The sequence below is a fragment of the Stegostoma tigrinum genome, chromosome 35 (assembly GCF_030684315.1).
Source record: "Stegostoma tigrinum isolate sSteTig4 chromosome 35, sSteTig4.hap1, whole genome shotgun sequence".
In the NCBI taxonomy this organism is placed as follows: Eukaryota; Metazoa; Chordata; class Chondrichthyes; order Orectolobiformes; family Stegostomatidae; genus Stegostoma; species Stegostoma tigrinum.
Genome location: NC_081388.1, coordinates 12,134,535 through 12,154,565, shown reverse-complemented (window position 1 = coordinate 12,154,565; position 20,031 = coordinate 12,134,535). Strand labels below are relative to the sequence as shown.

At 44.1% G+C, this 20,031-nt stretch overlaps 1 protein-coding gene across 2 annotated transcripts in view; it reads left to right on the top strand.

The window, feature by feature from the left end:
- Positions 1–2,911: 2,911 nt before the first annotated feature.
- Positions 2,912–20,031, top strand: part of LOC125447552 (E3 ubiquitin-protein ligase RNF220-like) — a 106,053-nt gene continuing 88,933 nt past the window's right edge. Inside the window, exons 1-2 of one of the 2 annotated variants that reach the window (XM_048522026.2) lie at positions 2,912–3,199; positions 14,338–14,889. In XM_048522026.2, coding sequence (XP_048377983.1) covers positions 3,145–3,199; positions 14,338–14,889 — 607 coding nt within the window. In that variant the 5' untranslated portion in view covers positions 2,912–3,144. Of the gene's footprint in view, positions 3,200–8,081; positions 9,662–14,337; positions 14,890–20,031 lie in introns of those variants that run through there. The other variant, XM_048522027.2, reaches the window with a different exon arrangement.

Below are 20,031 nucleotides of genomic sequence, written 5' to 3'. Positions count from 1 at the left end.
CTTTTACTACATCACTATGGCATTTCCCATTGTAGGCACTGTGCACCCCTTATTGAGAAAATCTAAATACTGTGACATTTGGCTGCTGAGACCTGACCACTACAATACTGCCCTCCGACCATCCAACCTCGAGCCATTCCGAAATGGACCTTCATCCTACCAGGTGAACTGTAATGGTAAAAGATAGGCAGTAAATAAGCCCAGCATATACCACCCAGTCCCCATAAATTCCCTTGCAATATTAAGTATGCTGAGCTTTCAAGGAGAAATTCAATGCAACATCTTCTTAAGTTATTTTTTAAGCCTGGTTTGAGTGACAGAAGAAGTAATATAACATTGGCCTGGCAACAAAATTGTTCATTGATGTAATTTGCCTGCTTCCCCCCCCCCCCCCCCCCCCAACCTTATGTAACTCCAGCAGTTTCCCTTCGAGCCTTCCTTCTGTTGGTCTCTCAGCTGCCCTTTGATGGGACAAATGCCTTACTTACCCCAGCGCTTATATTGCCCGCAGCTGATCCGAGCGGTCCTTAGTGGTCACTGCGGTGGCAGTTATTGCCACTTTTTGTAACGCAGAGTGAAAATGTGAAAGGACATTGGAGACTGAAGAAAATACAACTCCTCGATTTACAACTTGCATCTTCAGTGTGGAAGCATCATTGACTGGCCAGTGGTTGGTCCTCGACACACAGGCTCCATCTGCTGGAGGAGCTGGAGATTGTGTGGGATGTCAGTGCCCCTGTTTGGCTCAGCATCTCTCCCCCCATATTAATTAAATACAGATTTTTTTAAAAGTTCAAGATATACTTCATTCATTTAAAAAAAATCTTTATATATACACATAGTCACAAATGCAGTCATAATTAGCATATCTAGGAAAGAAAAACATATCAAAAATCATCTCTTACATATACAACACTATATTTTCATGCATTGAAAGAAAGATACTGAGGCAAACAAACAGAAAAGTTTCAGCAGGTTCAATTCAACTTGTACTGATTACTGCCTGACTCTTGCTTTGAGTTGACTTATTGGATGTGTCCTTAGGACTTGCAAACTGAATGAATTCTGCAGTTTTCCTGTCATCAGATTGTCCTTCATTCAGGGCTTCTCTGTGATTCTTTCTGTGTTTGTTGCGGAATGGCAACTGTCGCCAGGAATTCAACTTCAACAGTAACATAATTAAACCTGAGCCCACCTCCACTGTATGTCCTAATCATGATGGTGAGGCCAAATGCATTCTTCTCCCATCAATACCAACTAAGTTAAGGATTAACACAGAGAAGGTATTGAACGTAAAACCTTCTGTGTTTGCATCGTCCTCTAACACGGAAGGGGGTTAAACACTAAACCAGTGCATAACAAGAAGAGTTAAATCACCGAATCCCTAGAGTTTGAAAGCAGGCCATTCAGCCCAACAAATTCACACTGTCCCTCCAAACAGCATCCCACCCAGACCCATTCCCCTGCCCCTGTATTTCCCATGTCTAACCCACCTAATCTAAACATCCCTTGGCACTACGGGCAATTTAGCACGGTCAATCCACCTACTCTGCTCATCTTTTTGGACCATGGGAGGAAACTGGAGAACCCGGAGGATACCCACACAGACTCAAGGAGAATGTGCAAACTCCACACAGACAGTCGCCCGAGGGTGGAATCGATCCCGGGTCCCTGGCGCTGTGAGGAACAGAAGAAGGTTAGCTCATCTTCCTTAGTGTCACAAATGTGGCATTATGCACCCGTGTGTATGCAAGTACACAAGTATAGCAGCAAATGTGAGATATTTCATGTAAGAAAGTGCAACACAAAACATTTGCACCATTCTATTGTGTGACCATTTGTAATATGAATCCACAGTTTTCACATTCCAAAAGGAGAAGGGTGCATGTAGTAGGGACAGTGCAGCAACATTGTTTCCTGATGTTCCTGACCTTCCCCACTCCATGTGAGCTAACAATGGGAATGTGCAATTGTGGCTACATCCTCATCTTCCTCCTAAGGGCTTGTAAACTTGGCCAGTTTGCTTTCTGTTACCAGTGTCACTTTGCTTTGCTCACTCCCCAGTTTTTCTTCATAGCCAGAGATGGGCAAGTTAATTTCCATGGCTATCATATAGTCCGAGAGGCATTTTTAGCTCCAGAATTCTGTGGAATATGAGAAAAGGCAAGGAAAAAGGAGTCACATTTCTACCGATACTATTTCAGCGTAGGTTCTAAAATTCCTGGGAGTTGTCTGACAACAGTTTTGCTACTGAAATCAACTCCCTTATTCCAAATTAGTTTTCCAGCTTGTGAGACTGCAGGCAGGAAAAAAATCCCTTATTGTCCCTTCTATACTCGTTATAGGAGCTGCCTCTCTCCTGGAAAAACAACTGCAAAGAACACTTTGCATTTATATGGCACCTGTGAGGCAGTAAAGTGCCCCAAAACATTCCACGAGAGGGTAACCAGGCAAAAATTTACATAGCGCCAGGAGACTAAAATGAAATAGAAGGAAAATGATATTATTAAGCCAGAGAGCATTCAGACGAGATTTACCAGGATGTTGCTGGGAATGGGAAAGTTTGAGTTCTACGGAGAGGCTGGATTGGCTGGGACTTTTTCACTGGAGCTTGGAAGGTTGAGGGGTGACCTAATAGATGTTTATAAAATCACAAGGGGCATAGATAAGGTTAATGGTAGGGGTCTTTTCCCTAGGATGGGGAATTTCAAGACCGAGGGCGCATTTTTAATGTGAGCGGAGCGAGATTTAAAAAACACATGAGGGAAATTTTTTATAGAAGGAGTCGTTCGTGTGTGGATTGAACTTCCTGAGGAAATAGTTAATGCGGACACAGTTACACAATTTAAAAGACATTTGGGCATGTACATGATGAGGAAAGTCTGGATGTATAGGGGCTGGGGCAGGCAGGTGGAACTAGTTTAGTTTGGGATTATGTTTGTCACGTACTGGAGGGTCTGTTTACGTGCTGTGTGACTCTATGATACTCTATAAAATGTTTTATGGAGTATTTTGCAGGAGGAGAGGAGAGTAGAAGATTTGAGCAGTTCACTGAGGGAATTCTGAAGCGAAGGGGTCCAGGACGGCTGGTGTCCTGGTCACCTTTTGGTCAGCCAAGGATGTTTCCTAAGTTGCCAAGAGTGGATGAGACGAGTTCCCTTGGAGAGTTCTAAAGCATGTGGATGCTACAGGGATATGGGTAAGTCAGGCTGTGGGTTGAATTTCATCTCTGAGGGTTGAGGGAGCTCCATCTGCTGGCTGAACTCATGCATGCTCCTCATTGCGAAGCTTGACTCTGAACACAGTTTCATCAATATCCCAATTACTCTCATGAAATAGGTGACCAAAGGCTCTCCCTCTAATGCCTCTGTATCACCCTTCATAATTGTTTGTCTTCCTTTCCATTTCTCAGTGGCCTGCAACCTATTGTAGGTCAGTGAATGGAGGGACAATGAGAGAAGTGAGCTGGTCATGGGTGGCAGAACCTTAGAAGATTTCAAATTGGCCAAGAGTGGAGAGAAATTCCAGGGGAAGCTAAGAGAGAGCAAGACAGGAGACCCTCAGTTGGTTGGGGGTGGGGGTGGGTAGGAAGTGAGGGATGCCGAAAGAAAGCGAAGGAAACAGTCACAAGCAGACAGAGGAATACAAAGTAAAGAAGGATAATTTTGATTTGATTTGATTTATTATTGTCACATGTACCTAGGCACAGTGAAACATTTTGTCTTTCATGCAGTACAGGCAGATCATACCATACAAGGATTGAACAGAGGTGCGGATTACCAAGATACAAAATGTGGAAGCTTGAATAACAAAGAGGTCATGATGCAGTAGACATGTTTACTGCAGAGGGTGTCAAGGCAGGGCCATTAAGTTCATTCAAGACTGAGACAGATTTTAATCATGTAGGGAATCAAGGACTATTGGAAAAAGGCAGGAACATGGAGTTGACGATTATCAGATTAGCCATGATATCATGGTGGAAGAGACTCGATGGATCAAATGCCTGATTTCTGCTCCAATGTCATAGAATCTTATGTCATTAAAACAATGTCTTGCCTTATGGCATTAAAACAATGCAGAGAAACTGGGAAATAGAAAGGAAGCCAAACAATTATGAAAGATGATACAGAGGCATTAAAGAGAGAGCCTTTGGTCGCCTATTTCACGAGAGTAATTGGGAGATTGATCCCCCCAGCCAAATTACATGAAAGTGAATTGAATTCATATGCAGGAGACACTCAGTAATCCAGGGCCATAAGCACAGCAAATGGGATCAAATCAGCATTCGCTGACCACAGAATTCGCCTTAATGATTGCTCAGTAAATCAAAATGAATGCACTGCTCTCAAAAATCGCCTGTAGATTTCACCTCGTTCTAAATGGTCATCGCTCGATAAATGTGTTTGACTGGAATTTGCTTTTGTGAGATTTCATCTTTTTCTTTTATGAGATGTGAGCAGTCATGATCAGACCGTTTCCCCCCTGAATGCGGTGTACAGCTGTTCGCTGTTTGAATCTATGTGTTTGGTATCTGTTCTCTGACTGTGGTCAGTTAAGCAAAGGGCTGGTTACTTAGGAAGAGAGACTGAGCTGAGACTTGAAAACAGAGAATTCTGAAGAATGCTTGGCAGGTCTGGCAGTATCTGTGGAGAGAGAGAAACAGAGTTAACATTTCAAGTCGGTGACCCTTCTTCAGAACTGAGGCTAGTAGTTGTCAGCACGAGCTCAGTGTAAAACAGCTGTTACAGACACTAATATGGAGTATGTCATCTCTGCATATCTCCATGATATAACACACAATACTAAGGCGTAGCCATTTTAAAATGTGAACGATTGGGTCAATTACTTTAGGAGTGGATTATAATAACCTGGAGAAACAGGTGATGAAGACAGAAAGTTTCTGGAAAATAAAAAGAATTCTCAAGATAACAGCCCAGCCTTGTCCTTCAGATTAGAGTGTCACCAGCAACCAATCCAGTGACTGCCCAAATGTTAATACGCAGAGGGGAATCAATGCCTGACAATGTCTACATCAAGACATAGATGCCATATCAATACACTGAGACTAACCATGAGCTGACTCACTGTATTCCAAATGCTAAACACCATGGGATTTAAGCCAGCAGTTGGAGTGACATCTGACTTTTACTCATTTATGGGATGTTGGTGTCGCTGGCCGGGCCCAGCATTTACTGCCCCTTGAGAAGGTGGTGGTGAGCTGCCTTCTTGAACTGCTGTAGTCCTGTAGTTTGACCCACAATGCCTTCAGGGTGGGAATTCCAGGATTTTGACCCAGCGACAGTGAAGGGACGATGATATACTTCCAAGTCAGGATGGTGAGTGGCTCGGAGGGGAACTTGGAGGTGGTGGTGTTCCCATGTATCTGCTGCCCTTGTCCTTCGAGAAGGAAGTGTTTGTGGGTTTGGAAGGTGCTGTCTGAGGATCTTTGGTGAATTTCTGCAGTGCATCTTGTAGATGGTACACACTGCTGCTACTGAGCATTCGGTGATGGAGGGAGTGAATGTTTGTGGATGTGGTGGCGATCAAGCGGCTGCTTTGTTCTGGATGGTGTCAAGCTTCTTGAGTGTTCTTGGGGCTGCAGCCATCCAGGCAAGTGGGGAGTATCCCATCACACTCCTGACTTGTGCCTTGTAGATGGGGGGGGCGGTGAGGCTTTCGGATGACAAGAAGTGACACTCTTCAGCATTCCTAGCCTCTGACAAATATCCTTGTGTTGTCATATGGACATAAGCCAGACACAGCTCATGGCCATGTGTTAGACCTCAAGGCCACACTGGGGTGTGATCACCCAATGACAGTCACTGACAAGCTTTGAGAAAGATGGTGGCAGGCCTCAAGAGGGCATGGACAGGCTGATAGAATGAGCAGGCGGGGGCACATGGAATTTAATGCAGGGAAGGGTATGGTTATACATAGACAGGTGAGGAGAAGCAACACACAGTGAAGGGTACAATTCTAACGGGGGGGGTGGAAAAGCATGGGGTCAGTGGGTTGACTGCTGGTGTACACTTTGAAAACCTGGGATGGAGTCACAGCCACAGGCTAGAACCAGCTGAGGGGCTTCGGGGCTGTGAGTTTACATATAAAATAATGGATATGTGGGGAACAGTAAGTTGGAATCTAATCAAGTGGAGGTTATACATTAATGACCATATTATAAAATGTTAATAATAATTATTATTAATTATTAGTGATATATAAATAATATTTTATTAACCATATATTAATAAGCTCATGAATAACCTGGGGTAAGTTATTGAGTCAAGGATTTCAAAAGGGGCATCAAACAATATGTTGAAAGTCTTGCGGTAGTGCGCCGGCTTCTTGACTAGAAGGTCTTCATTCCAGTCCTATGCCAGGGTGTGGCAGCAATGAGGTAGAAGTTAACAGATTGGTTTAAAAAAAATCAAAGCGTTGGACAGCACGTGACTTTGATCATTTCCGTAAGCTTAATCTAAAATTAGTAAAAGCTACAAGGTCACTCTGCTGTCGATCTTCTTCTACAAGTCAAATATATTCCAACTGCTGATAGCCTGCGATCTGCTCCAGAAAGGTTGCTGAGCAGGATCTGAAGGCACAGACAGATCATCTAGCTGGGCCTCGAAGGACTGAGTTCTCACCCTCATCTTCCACCACGACCACCAGCCCAGGTACTGGATACACGATTGCTCCTGAGCTTTCCATTTATGGTGCCTGACCAGTGCACATAACAGACCATTCCAAGTCTGCACGGCTCAGCTCCTGACAGGGCTGTGTCCTCGAAACAGGCCAGAGATCAGTCCCTGTCATTAGTAATGACGATTTTTTGATGAACAAACTACCTGCCATTGCAGTCACAGGAATGCCGGATTGCTGACAAAGGGATGAAGAGATAACGCCGTGCGGAGCTGGAGGAACACAGCAGGCCAGGCAGCATCAGAGACAACACGGTGTGGAGCTGGAGGAACGCAGCAGGCCAGGCAGCATCAGAGATAACACAGTGTGGAGCTGGAGGAACGCAGCAGGCCAGGCAGCATCAGAGATAACACAGTGTGGAGCTGGAGGAACACAGCAGGCCAGGCAGCATCAGAGATAACACAGTGTGGAGCTGGAGGAACACAGCAGGCCAGGCAGCATCAGAGGAGCAGGAAAGATGTCATTTAAGGTTGGGACCCTTCCTCAGAAACTATTACTTCTGAATGAGCTTTATTCTTACTGACTCTGAGTGAGTAATATTCTTGCTGTCTCTGAGCCAGCTATATTCTTACTATCTCTGAGTGAGTAATATTCTTACTGTCTCTGAGTGAGTAATATTCTTACTGTCTCTGAGCCAGCTATATTCTTACTATGTCTGAGTGAGTTATATTCTTACTGTCTCTGAGTGAGTTATATTCTTACTCTCTCTGAGTGAGTTACCTTCTTCCTATCTCTGAGTGAGTAATAATCATACTGTCTCTGAGTGAGTTATATTCTTCCTGCCTCTGAGTGAGTAATATTCTTACTGTCTCTGAGTAATATTCTTACTGTCTCTGAGTGAGTAATATTCTTACTGTCTCTGAGCTAGCTATATTCTTACTATCTCTGAGTGAGTTATATTCTTACTGTCTCTGAGTGAGTAATATTCTTACTGTCTCTGAGTGAATAATATTCTTACTGTCTCTGAGCCAGCTATATTCTTACTGTGTCTGAGTGAGTTATATTCTTACTGTCTCTGAGTGAGTTACCTTCTTCCTGTCTCTGAGTGAGTAATAATCATACTGTCTCTGAGTGAGTAATATTCTTACTGTCTCTGAGTGAGTTATATTCTTCCTGCCTCTGAGTAATAATCATACAGTCTCTGAGTGAGTAATATTCTTACTGTCTCTGAGTGAGTAATATTCTTACTGCCTCTGAGTGAGTTATATTCTTACTATCTCTCAGTGAGTTATATTCTTACTTTCTCTGAGTGTTATATTCTTCCTGCCTCTGAGTGAGTAATAATCATACTGTCTCTGAGTGTTATATTCCTCCTGCCTCTGAGTGAGTAATATTCTTCCTGCCTCTGAGTGAGTAATATTCTTACTGCGTCTGTGTGAGTAATATTCTTACTGTCTCTGAGTGAGTTATATTCTTACTTTCTCTCAGTGAGTTATGTTCTAACTGTCTCTGAGTGAGTAGTATTCTTACTGTCTCTGAGTGAGTAATATTCTTACTGCCTTTGACTGAGCTATAATCCCACTGTGAAGGCCTTTCCTGTTCCTCTGATGCTGCCCAGCCTGCTGTGCTCCTCCAGCCCCACACTGTGTTATCTCTGGCTCCATCATCGGCAGTTTCTACTAGCTCCAACTTAACAGAAGAGGCCGAGTTTCTCTTCATGACTCTTTCCCTCTGACAGTTTGACCTGAGCTGAGATTTCAGAGGATTCAGTGAATTGTGGAAGTGGGTAGATGTATGAGTTGGAATCTTGGATTGTGTTGGAGATGATTTTGCCTGGAATTGATCGATGCTGATAGAGTTGAGTGGGCTAGGTTTAAATTGCTCTACACTGAGTTCAAATACTCTCAACAGGACACATACCTTTCGAGACTATAATGATGCAATGATTCCTGGTGAGATTTGAGGTTGAGGTAAAATGTTTGGGATTTCTGCAAGGAGATTTCTAGTAGAGGGAGAAGGAGGCAAGATTTCTGGTAGATTTTTAATTTGTGAGGAGTGACCCCACAATCTCGCAACAAAAATGTCACTAATGATATGGGCTGCAGTGCCTAGGGAAAACCGAGACTCTCTGATTGATAGGGCTGAATCACTACCTGACAGCCAATAGCCTACGGACCACAGAATGAAATCAGGAGTTAGTCCCACCCCCAGAAATTTAAACAAACATCATTCCCAATTCCCAGGAAATACAGAGAAAAGCATCACTATCTGGTACTGACACGATTGCCTGAGGGAGAGAGAGAGGGGGAGAGAGAGACGGAGGAGGAGAAAGTCATGTAGATACAGAGTGAAGGGGAGTGTGGGGTAAGGTGAGAGATAGACAGAAGTGAAACAGAGAGAAAGGAAAAGAGAAAGACAGCAAGAAGAGAGAGAGAGAGAGTGTGTGTGTGTGTGTGTGTGTGTGTGTGCGTGTTTGTGAGTGTGTGAGTGTGTGTGTGCGCGTGTTTGTGAGTGTGTGAGTGAGTGTGTGTGTGTGTGTGTGTGTGTGTGTGTGTGTGAGAGAGAGAGAGAGCGAGAGAGAGAGAGAGTCAGACAGGGAAACATAGAGCCAGAAAGTGAAAGACAGGCAAAAAAGGTAGTTGGAAAGGGTGAGAGAAAGTGAGAAGAGAAGGTGTATTTGTAACAATTACAAGCCAGAAAAGGAGACAAATAGAATTAAAAGCCACTGCATAATTAAGTGTAGGAGTCAGGAGACAGAGAGGGGGTGAAGAATTCTTTTTGCAATTGCTGGACATTGAGGGAGAAGAGCTGGCTGCAAAGAGACACTGAACAAAGCAGGGTTGTGTCCACTGTTGCCCAGCTGAGGTGAGGCTGGGATCCAGCTGCCCTGGGTCTATGCTGCTGCTGCTAGCTGCTCTCTCTGTGCCTTCAGATCCTGCTCAGTAACATCTCCTCAGCAGATCCCAGGGATTTTAGCAATTGGAATATATTCCAGTGGGCTTCAACTTGTGGAAGGAGACTGAAGGTAGAGTACCTTTATTGTTTTTATTAACTTTAGATTTATAAGGTTGGAAACCATCAAAGTAGTGGCACTTTGTCATTCAACATTAGTCAAAGGGAAATTGGGCTTCAAATGATGCAATGTTAAAGAGAAATGTCTACTGACTAAGGAATTAAATCAAAATGATTTGGATACCGAGAAGGAGACAAAATTAATTTCATAATAAGTCAGAAATACGATGGTGCTGTTAGTTCCAGGAACAGGAAATTCCATATTCCTGTCGTGAATAGTATTATTGGTGATACTGGTTATCTTGAAAGGATTTTCATTTAGTGAAAGTAGTGGGCTCTTGCTGATTACTGTCAGATTCACACAGATACTGGACAGTTCTGACACTGGGATCTCTAAGTACAGCGTAACACCGGGTTTGCAAAAGTGTTCACACTGTTTCCGACAAATCCAATGGCAGAATGATGGCTCAACATTTCAAACTTGGGCTAATCCAAGGAAGGTTGTGCGCTGGATGGTATTGGGCTGAGGTATGGTGTCTGTCACTGCTGGTGGGGAGCAGTTTGAAGGGATGAACTCGAAGAAAGATGAGTGTTTTGTATGACATGGGGATGAGCGAGTTTAATTGGGATTATTCTGTTGTTTAATACACTTGACCAAGCCACAGTGACAAGACTACAAGGTGAAAAAAGTGGACCGTAACAACAGATTTGGAAAATGGTCTATTAAGTGCAGATAACAGCTTGAATAGCCAAAAACTTTGAAATAAGAATTCTTCAAAAGTGATAACTGTAGCACCACTAGGAAACATATTTATCTGAGCGCATATATGGGGCAGCCTTGATTTTGTAGCTGACTTGGGAGCTCCTATACTTGACTAAATTACATCAATGCTGTTGAGTGAATCTCGTGACACATGTATTCCTGTAATAGAAAAAACGTTTGATGAAACGATGGGCAACCTGCCTCAGTGCCCCTTGCATTCAAGACCGTGTGCAATTGTATGGGTTACGGGGTCCTAGTGCCACCCCTGCATGATGTCCTCTAACATAGGAAACATAGAACATGGAAACAGGCTCTTCGGTCCAACCAGTCCATGCCGACCATAATCCCAAACTAAACTGTTCCCACCTGCCTGCTTCTAGCCCATATCCTGCCAAACCTTTCCTGGCCTTTCTTTAGTTATCCCCTGTTCCTAAAATATGTATAAATGCCTTGGGACTCTCCTTAATTCTCCTTGCCAAGGATACTTCGTGGCCCCTTCCAGCCTCCTAATTTCTTTTTTAAGTTCTTTTCTGCTTCCTTTAAATTCCTCAAGGGCCTTGGTAGATTTCTCTTTCCTAAACCTTACATATACTTTCATTCCTTTTTAACTAAACTTACAACATTTCCCATGATCCAAGGTTCTTGAATCTTGCCATCCTTATCTTACACTGTCACAGGAGCATGGTGGTCCATGTGCCAACTGCCTTTTAACAGAAACCCACATGTCAGATATGGATCACACTGGATTTTCTCTGTTTTGGCTGCTGGTTTTGGATCGTCATTGAGACAGTTGGCACTACCCATCAGGCAGGGTGCCTTGTGGCGGGAGATCATGAGTTTTAGGTGGTTTCATATGCAAGAAATGTCTGCAGTCGGGGCGGGGAGTGGGTCTTTTCAATCAGACAATAGGACCAGAGAAAGGTGAATGAAATTAAGTAGCCCTTTTACATGCCAGGGTTTGAACTCTACTCTGCAAACTGCAATCGATGTTGTTAACTTTCTATCTGAAATGGATGCATCTTTTCTGTTCACCAACATATTAAAGGACTATGAGGATGAAGTGGATATATACATTCATGTTAGACATCAGTCGTAGTCCCACGGAATAGCAGAATAGGTTGGGGATTGGAGAGCGGGATGGCTTCATCCTGTTCCAATATTCCTGTCTTCCTACCTCCTTGGCACCCTGAATACTGGGAAACCCATATAGCAGAGGAAGCCCACATATATCTCAGGCATCTAATGCATTCAACAAGTATTCAGTATCATGGGGTCAATATATATGATAAACTTTTAACATATAAACCAGGCCTGTTGAGTGTACAACAAGCACACAGAAGTCCCCAACAGGCAAGGCTTGAAAAATGCAGTGATAGTGTCACTACCTCTGAACCAGGACACTTGGGTTCAAGTCCCATCTTCTTCAGAGGTAATAGCATCTCCCGACAGGTTATTTAAAAATATCTACAGTATTCGTCCAGAAAGTAGAAGTCCAATTCAGAACATTCACACCTTGTATTGGGAATGAGCCGAGCTAGGTGACTGAAGTTTTAGTGGCGGAGCATTTTGGGAACAGTGATCTTAATTCTGTAAGTTTTAAACATAGCTATGGAAAAGGTAAGACTAGTCCTTGGGTGAAAGTGCTAAATTAGGGGAAGGTTAATTACAGCAGCATTATGCAGGAACTGGAAAAATTGGCAGCTGTTTGAAGGTAAATCCATATCTGACATATATTTTCTTTCAAAAGCCAGTTGGGACATGGACTACCATGCTCCTGTGACAATGTAAGATAAGGATGGCAAGATTCAAGAACCTTGGATCATGGGAAATGTTGTAAGTTTAGTTAAAAAGGAATGGAAGTATATGTAAGGTTTAGGAAAGAGAAATCTACCAAGGCCCTCGAGGAATATAAGGAAAGCAGAAAAGAACTTAAAAAAGAAATTAGGAGGCTGCAAGGGGCCATGAAGTAGGATTAAGGAGAATCCCAAGGCATTTATATGGATATTAGAAGCAAGAGATAACTAGGGAAAGGGTAGGTCCATTCAATGACAAAGAGAGGAATTTATGAGTGGAGCCAGGTCAGGTGGCCGAAGTCCTTAATGAATACTTTGCATTGATTTTCACCAAGGAGTAAAGACATTGTTGGTGGTATGTTTAGAGAGGGGTTGACTGATATTTTAAGGAATGTCACTATTAAGAAGGAGAGAATGTTGGGTGTCTTGAAAAACATCAAGGCAGATAAATCCTCAGGGCCTGGTGAGATCTAACCCAGTTACTGGAGGCAACAAGGGAGGAGATGGCTCAGGTTTTGATAAAGATCTTTATATCCTCTTTAGCCATAGGAGAGTTCCCAAAAGACTGGAGAATAGCTAATGCTGTTCCTTTGCCAAAGAGGTGCAACAGGGATAATCCAGGAATAGACCTGTGAGCCTTACGTCAATGGTTGGGAAGTTTTAGAAAAGATTCTTAAGGACAGAATTTATTAGCGTTTGGAGAAGAATGGACACTAGGGATAGTCAGCAAGGCTTTATGAAGGGAGGTCTTGTCTCACAAATCTGATTGAGCATTTTGAGGAAGTGACAAAGATGATTGATGAGGGCAGGGCAGTGGATGTTGTCTACATAGACTTTAATAAAGCATTTGGCAAGATTCCTCACGATAGCTTGATCCAGATGATCAATCGTGTGAAATCCATGGTGGGTCGGCAGGTTCAGTAGAAAATTGGCTTGCTCATAGAAAGGAGAGTAATTGTGGAGGGGTGTTTTTCCGGCTGGAAGTCTGTGGCTAGTGGTGTTCCACAAGGATCAGTGCTGGGACCTCTGTTATTTGTAATATACAATATAATATAAATGATGTGGATAAAAAATGTCAATAGTCTGTTCAGTAAACTTTAAGTTGACATGAAAAATTGGTGGAGTTATGGATAGTGAGCAAGGTGTGAAAGGATACAGCAGGATGGAGATCAGCTGAGAAATTGAAAGAGAAATAGCGAATGGAGTTTATTCTGAACAAGTGCGAAGTGATGCATTTTGTGAGGTCAAATGCAAGAGGAAAGTGCACAGGAAATGGCCAGATCCTTAGGAGCATTGATATTCAGACGGACTTTGGTGTGTAAAATTCCGTAGCTCCCTGAAGGAGGCAAGTGGATAAGAGGTAGAGAAAGCGTACGGCATGCTTGTATTCACTAGTTGAGGTGTTGAATATAAAAGTTGGCAAGTCATGTTGCAGCTGTATAAAAGTTTAGTCAGGACACACTTGGAGTATTCTGTGCCGTTCTGGTTGTCACACTATAGGAAGGATATGGAGGCTTTGGAGAGGGTGCCGAGGAGATTTACCAGGATGTTGCTGGATTGGAGTATATTAGCTCCAAGGGGAGGTTGGACAAACTTGGATTGTTTCCACTAGAGTGTCAGAGACTGTGGGGGCGATCTGATATAAGTATATAAAATTATGAGAGAGATGAATAGGGTGGATAGTCAGAGTCTTTTTCCCAATGTGAAAATGTCAAATATCAGGGGGCATAGATTTAAGGTGAGAGGGTGAAAGTTTAAAGGAGATGTGCAAGTCAAGTTTTTACACACAGAGTGGTAGGTGACTGGGACATGCTGCCAGGGGAGGTGGTAAGAGCTGTTAGGAGAGCGCTGTTTAAGAGGCATTCAGACCATCACATGAACAGACAGGGAATAGAGGGATATAGACCATATAGGCAGGCAGATATGATCAGTTTAGAATAGCATCATGGTCAGCACAGACATGTTGAGCTGAAGAGCCTGTTCCTGTGCTGCACTGTCATGTGTAAACTGGGAGAAAACCCTCAGAACAAGCACAATACACTGAGACGGGATGATTGGACAAAAATTCTGGGGTGCGCTTGCAAAAGAAATGGAAACTTTGAACAACTGTTAATTCTGGATTATCATTCCCAGGGAATTGCGAGAAGCGAAAGGAATCCAAGATGGAAAATCCGCCTGGGCTGCTGACACCACCGACACTGATGGTGCTGTCATCTACAACAGGAAGTACCAGGGGCACTACCACCCTCTGCCAGCAGGCCCGAACCTTCGCCGTGCCAGTCACCATGGAAAAAACGGCCCAGGTTCCTTTCCTGAGCCCCACGTACACATTGGCACCCGTGTATCATCAAGCTGAGCGGTCCAATGTAGAGTACCCGGTCCCACTCCTACACCTGCACCCGCAGTTTGGCATGCTGGGGTACGGCGCCATTCAATCCTTCCCACCTTTTCAGGAGGTTGAGCGTTACCGGCCTGCATACCTCCCCTCAAAGAGGCTGAAGCACCTTCCGAATGTGGAGCCTCCACAAATCAGGTACCTCGCCTCAGACCGAGACTTCAAAAAGTACCGTGCTGACCTTTCTGCCAGCTCCCTAGCAACTGCAAAACGCGATCCAGCAGGAGGGCCGGGAACCACCTCCAACTCTGATGTTCTGTGGAAGAACCCCCAGCAAGATAGCACTAAAAGTAAGCAAGGAGTATTCGCTGCTGTATTTGTAATCTGGTTTCGACAGAATGGAAGGTTAGCTTTAGGAGAGCTTAGAGATGCTGTACCCCACTTCCCATGAGCCCTTGGCTGGGGCTGAAGGAAATGTTCTTCTGTTTTTGCAAAAATATACGTAAAGAGTGAATTCTCTATGTACGTGCGCTGTTACAGCACGGTGGCTCAGTGGTTAGCACAGCTGCATCACAGCGCCAGGAACCTGGGTTCGATTCCAGCCCCAGGTGACTGTCTGTGCAGAGTTTTCACGTTCTCCCCGTGTCTGCGTGGGTTTCCTCCGGGTGCTCCGGTTTCCTCCCACAGTCCAAAGATGTGCAGGTTTATGGTGGATTGGCCATGATAAATTGCCCGTAGTGTTCAGGGAGGTGTAGATTAGGTGGGTTTTAGGGGGCTGGGGCTGGGTGCGATATCTGAGGGTCGGTGTGGACTTGTTGGGCCGAAGGGCCTGTTTCCATGCTATAGTGATTCTATGATCTAAGGCAGTTCAGGTCTTTGCTGACAGAGAAGAAAACAAACAGCGGGGTTTGACTTTCTCGATAGTTACAACTAATTTAAATGCATTCCTTAATTATGCAATTAGGCACGAGGAGCTAATTATACGTATCCAAGGCATTGGGACGGTCCTATAAATGAACACACTCTTGTTACCCTTTGGCAGGAAGACCCCAGACGGTGGTCTTTCCCCACAGTGTGCTGGTGGCAGCTGCCCCAAGCTTTAGTGCGTCCCTCAGCATGTAGTCCTGGACCTTGGAATGTGCCAGTCTGCAACACTCAGTAGGGGGTAAAAGCTTTCAACTGAAAAACCAGCAAGTTTAAGGCAGACCAAAGAGTATCTTTCACCGAGCTGATGGTTTTCCTGATGCAGTTGATGCTTGTCTGGGTGCTCATCCTGGAGAATAGACCATAGAGCACGGAAGAATTGTTCAATTCAGTACATCCCATGGTGCATTTGCAATGTACTTCCCCATCAACCAGCTTGGCCTGTTCGACCTCCATTCCTGACGTTAGCCAACTGAGTTAGATTGATTGAGCTGAGTATCACTTCCTTACCTTATTCTTGCTCTCTGAAAATGAAGATAGTCAGTTGTTTTTTAGAGGCTTTCATACAGCAAACACCTAACCCCCACCCCACACCCCAAAATAAAAGTGAATTTGAACCTTACATTTGTCATTTGACAATGAGTCGCAGTGACGGAGCTTGCCAATGAGGTGGGAGGTCATGAGATGAAATATTCAATAATAGTTGACCACCCAATTCTGATTTGCCCCCTTCAGGGAAGTGAGCATCTGATTAGAATGCAATGCTGAGGGTGTGATGCACTGTCAGTGGTGATGCCTAATAATGGGACCTTATACCAGGGATCCCCACCTGTGGATATTAAAGGTTCTTTTGTGCTGTTTGAAGAAAACCTGGAGAGTTATTCATGTCTCCCTAGACTGTATTTATCCCTTAACCAACATCACTAAAATATGTTATCTGGTCATTCAATCCACTTTGCTGGTTGTGTAATCTTGCTCTGCACAAATTGGTATCCCTGTTACCTACATCACGACAGTGATTACATTTCAAAAGTACTTCATTAGTCATTAAGGGACACCTGGGGTCGCAAAACAGTCAGAGTTATTCAGCTGTACTGCTTGGAAACAGACCCTTCGGTCCAACTTGACCACGCCGACCAGATTTCCTAAATTAATCTAGTCCCATTTGGCCCATATCCCTCTAAACCCTTCCTATTCATGTCTCCATCCAGATGCCTTTTAAATGTTGTAATTCTACCAGTCTCCACCAGTTCCTCTGGCAGCTCGTTCCATACACACAGCACTCTCTTTGTGAAAAAAATTACCCCTTAGGTCCCTGTTAAATCGTTCCCCTTTCACCTTAATGGTGCTATATAAATGTAAGTTTGCTTTCTTTAGCCATCCCACTCTTGATAGCATCCATGAATGTGGTGAAATTAGTGACCTGAATGTTAATCATCTGTTTTTTTAAAATCTGGATTTGTCAATATTTCCACGTATTTATATACATTTAAATGCACATTCCTACACTTTTGTGAAAGAGAAAGGGTTTTGGAAGGTTTGAGTCTAGGCTTCCTGTTTGAGTTTCCTCACAACGTCGAGATTTTCAGCAGGGGACTGAAGAGCTGGGATTTGGAAATGAAATGAAAGAGTTAAGAAATATTCATGGCAGTGACAGAAAGGATACGCTTAGCCTCATCGCTGTGTCAGACCAACAGGCGAGATCCTCATCATTAAAATTCTTTTGTCCTGTCGGGATCGGACACAGATTGTGTTAAGTGTGAAATGAGGCCCCGTTTTGTTGGGGGTGGATTGTTCTCATGTAACTCTGTGATGTTGTTAATTGGCTGTGAGATCAGTGACTGACTGGGTTCCTGTTGCTCCCTGGGCTGCCTTTATTTAAGATGCAGGATCCATATCGAAGGGCTGGGCCCATGCGGATGATTGCTGTTGAAGAAGGACTGACTTTCAACCTGCTGATGCAACTCCTCTAATTTCCAGACCCCACAATCTCTGCTTTTATATGGGAAGCGAAATTTGCGGCTGGAGACTCACCAGTTGAAGTCCGTGACATACGAGACGGTTTACTAAATCTAAATTGCCATTGCTAGTTTTTCAAAATTCAGTTGTAGGATTGGCCTGTCAAGGTTAAAAGTAATTTGCAGTTTACTCACAGTTACAGTTCGCACAGGAAAACACTGCTTTATAGATATTTGAATAAGCCGTCTGTAAAAGAGAGATAGTAGGAACTGCAGATGCTGGAGAGTCTGAGATAAAGTATGGAGCTGGATGAACACAGCAGGCCAAGCAGCATCAGAGGAGCAGGAAGGCTCACATTTTGGGCCTAGACCCTTCTTCATAAATGATTTCTAGGCCCGAAATATCAGCTTTCCTGCACCACTGATGCTGCTTGGCCTGCTGTGTTCATCCAGATCTACACCTTGTTATCTCTGTTAAAGAGAGCACTGGGTTTTAATGGACAATTCAGCTGGTTAGAAGTGGCCTAATGAGTCATGGAGCCCTACAGCACAGAGCAACAGTTTTAGTTTCCTGTTGTTACAGGACAAAATGCCAAATCATACAGTCCCTACAGTATGGAAGCAGGCCATTTGGCCCATCTAGTCCACACCTAAACTCAAACGAGTGTCCCATTTAGACCCACTCCCTACCCTAACCCTGTAACCCTGCATTTCCCATGGCTAACCCACAGAACCTGCACATCCCTAAACACGATGGAGCAATTTTCCAAGGCCAACCTACCCCAACCTGCACATCTTTGGACTGTGGGATGAAACCGGAGCGCCCGGAGGAAACCCGCACAGACACAGGGAGAATGTGCAAACTCCACATGGACAGTTGCCTGAGGGTGGAATTGAGCCTGGCGCTGTGGGGCAGCAGAGCTAACAGCTGAGCCACCGTGTCGCCCACGGGATCAGGGTGTGCCATAATACCTGGGTTCAAGTTCTACCTGCTCCAGAGGTGTGTATGAACATCCCTGTTCAAAAAACCTGTTCCAATCATGACTGGGGTCAGCATTGAATGTGGGGTGTAGATATTGATTGAGATCACATCGAAAATTAGAACGTAAATGAGGTAAAGAAACAAAGGGAGTGCAAATATACAAACAACTACAAGTTATGAGCTGAGTACATTCTGAGCTTGGCCATTAAGTGCGATGTCAAGACACAGCTTTCCATAAAAATGACAGTGGGAACCTGAAAATTCCAGCCCTGAAAAGCTGTGGTTGTGGATGGGACTGCGGACTATCTGGACATTTGAAAACGGAAATAAATCGACTTTTATTCAGTAAGCATAAGGTGAAAGGGATTCACCAGGATGTTACCTGAGCTGGAGCAGTTTAGCAATGAAGAGAGGCTGGATAGGCTCAGGTTGTTCAGAGTAGAGAAAGTTTAGAGGTTTGTAAATAACACAAAGATAGGTAGCGGGGGACAGGTAGTGGGGAAGTGGGAAGGCTGCGGAAGGACTTGAACGGGCTGGGGGAGTGGGCAAAGAAGTGGCAGATGGAATACAATGTGGGAAAAGTGTGAGGTTATGCACTTTGCCAGGAAGAATAGAGACATGGATTATTTACTAATTAGGGAAAAGGTTCAGAAATCTGAAGCACCAAGAGACTCAGAAGTCCCAGTTCAGGATTCTCTTAAGGTTAACATGTAGGCTCAGTTGGAGGTTAGGAAGGCAACTACAATGTTAATATTCATCTCAAGGGGGCTGGGATACAAGAGCAGGGGTGTACTGCTGAGTGTCTGACGAATCTAAGGAAGGATGTGATGTTGGAAAAGTCCAGAGGAGGTTTACAAGAATGATCCTGAGGATGAAAGGCTTGCCATATGAGGAGAGTTTGAGGATTCTGTGTCTGTACTTGATGGAGTTTAGAACGATGAGGGGTAATCTAACTGAAACTTACAGGATACTGAGAGCCCAGATAGAGAGGACTTGGAGAAGATGTTTCCACCAGTAGGACAGACTAGGGCCTGAGGGCACAGCCTCAGAGCGAAGAGACGACCCTCTAGAAATGAGATGGGGAGGAATTTCTTCAGCCAGAGGATGGTGAAACTGTGGACCCCATTCTCCAGAGGGCTATGGGGGACAAGTCATTGAGTGTATTTAAGACAGAGATAGATGGTTTTCTGATCAGGAAGGGGTTCAAAAGTTACAGGGAGAAGGCCGGGGAATGGAGTTGAGAAACATATCGACAATGATTCAATGGTGGAGCAGACTTGATGGGCTGAATGGCTCGATTCTGTTCCTATATTTTATGGTCTTATGGTCTGAGGGGTTTGATTAAGGTGTATCAGATTTTAAGGGATGTGGACAGGGGGATAGGAAGCAGCTGTTCCTCTTAGTCAAAGGATCAATAACACCAGGGCATAATTTTAAGGTGACATTTTAGAGGAGATCTAAGAAATAAATTTTTCACTGCCTGAGGGGACAGTTAGGGCGGGTAATCCTCACTTAGGGGAGACAATGCCCTCGTGGTATCATAGCTGGACTAGAGAACCAGGTAATGATCTGGGGACCTAGTTTCAAATCCCACAATGGCAGATGGTGGAACTTGAATTCAATTTTAA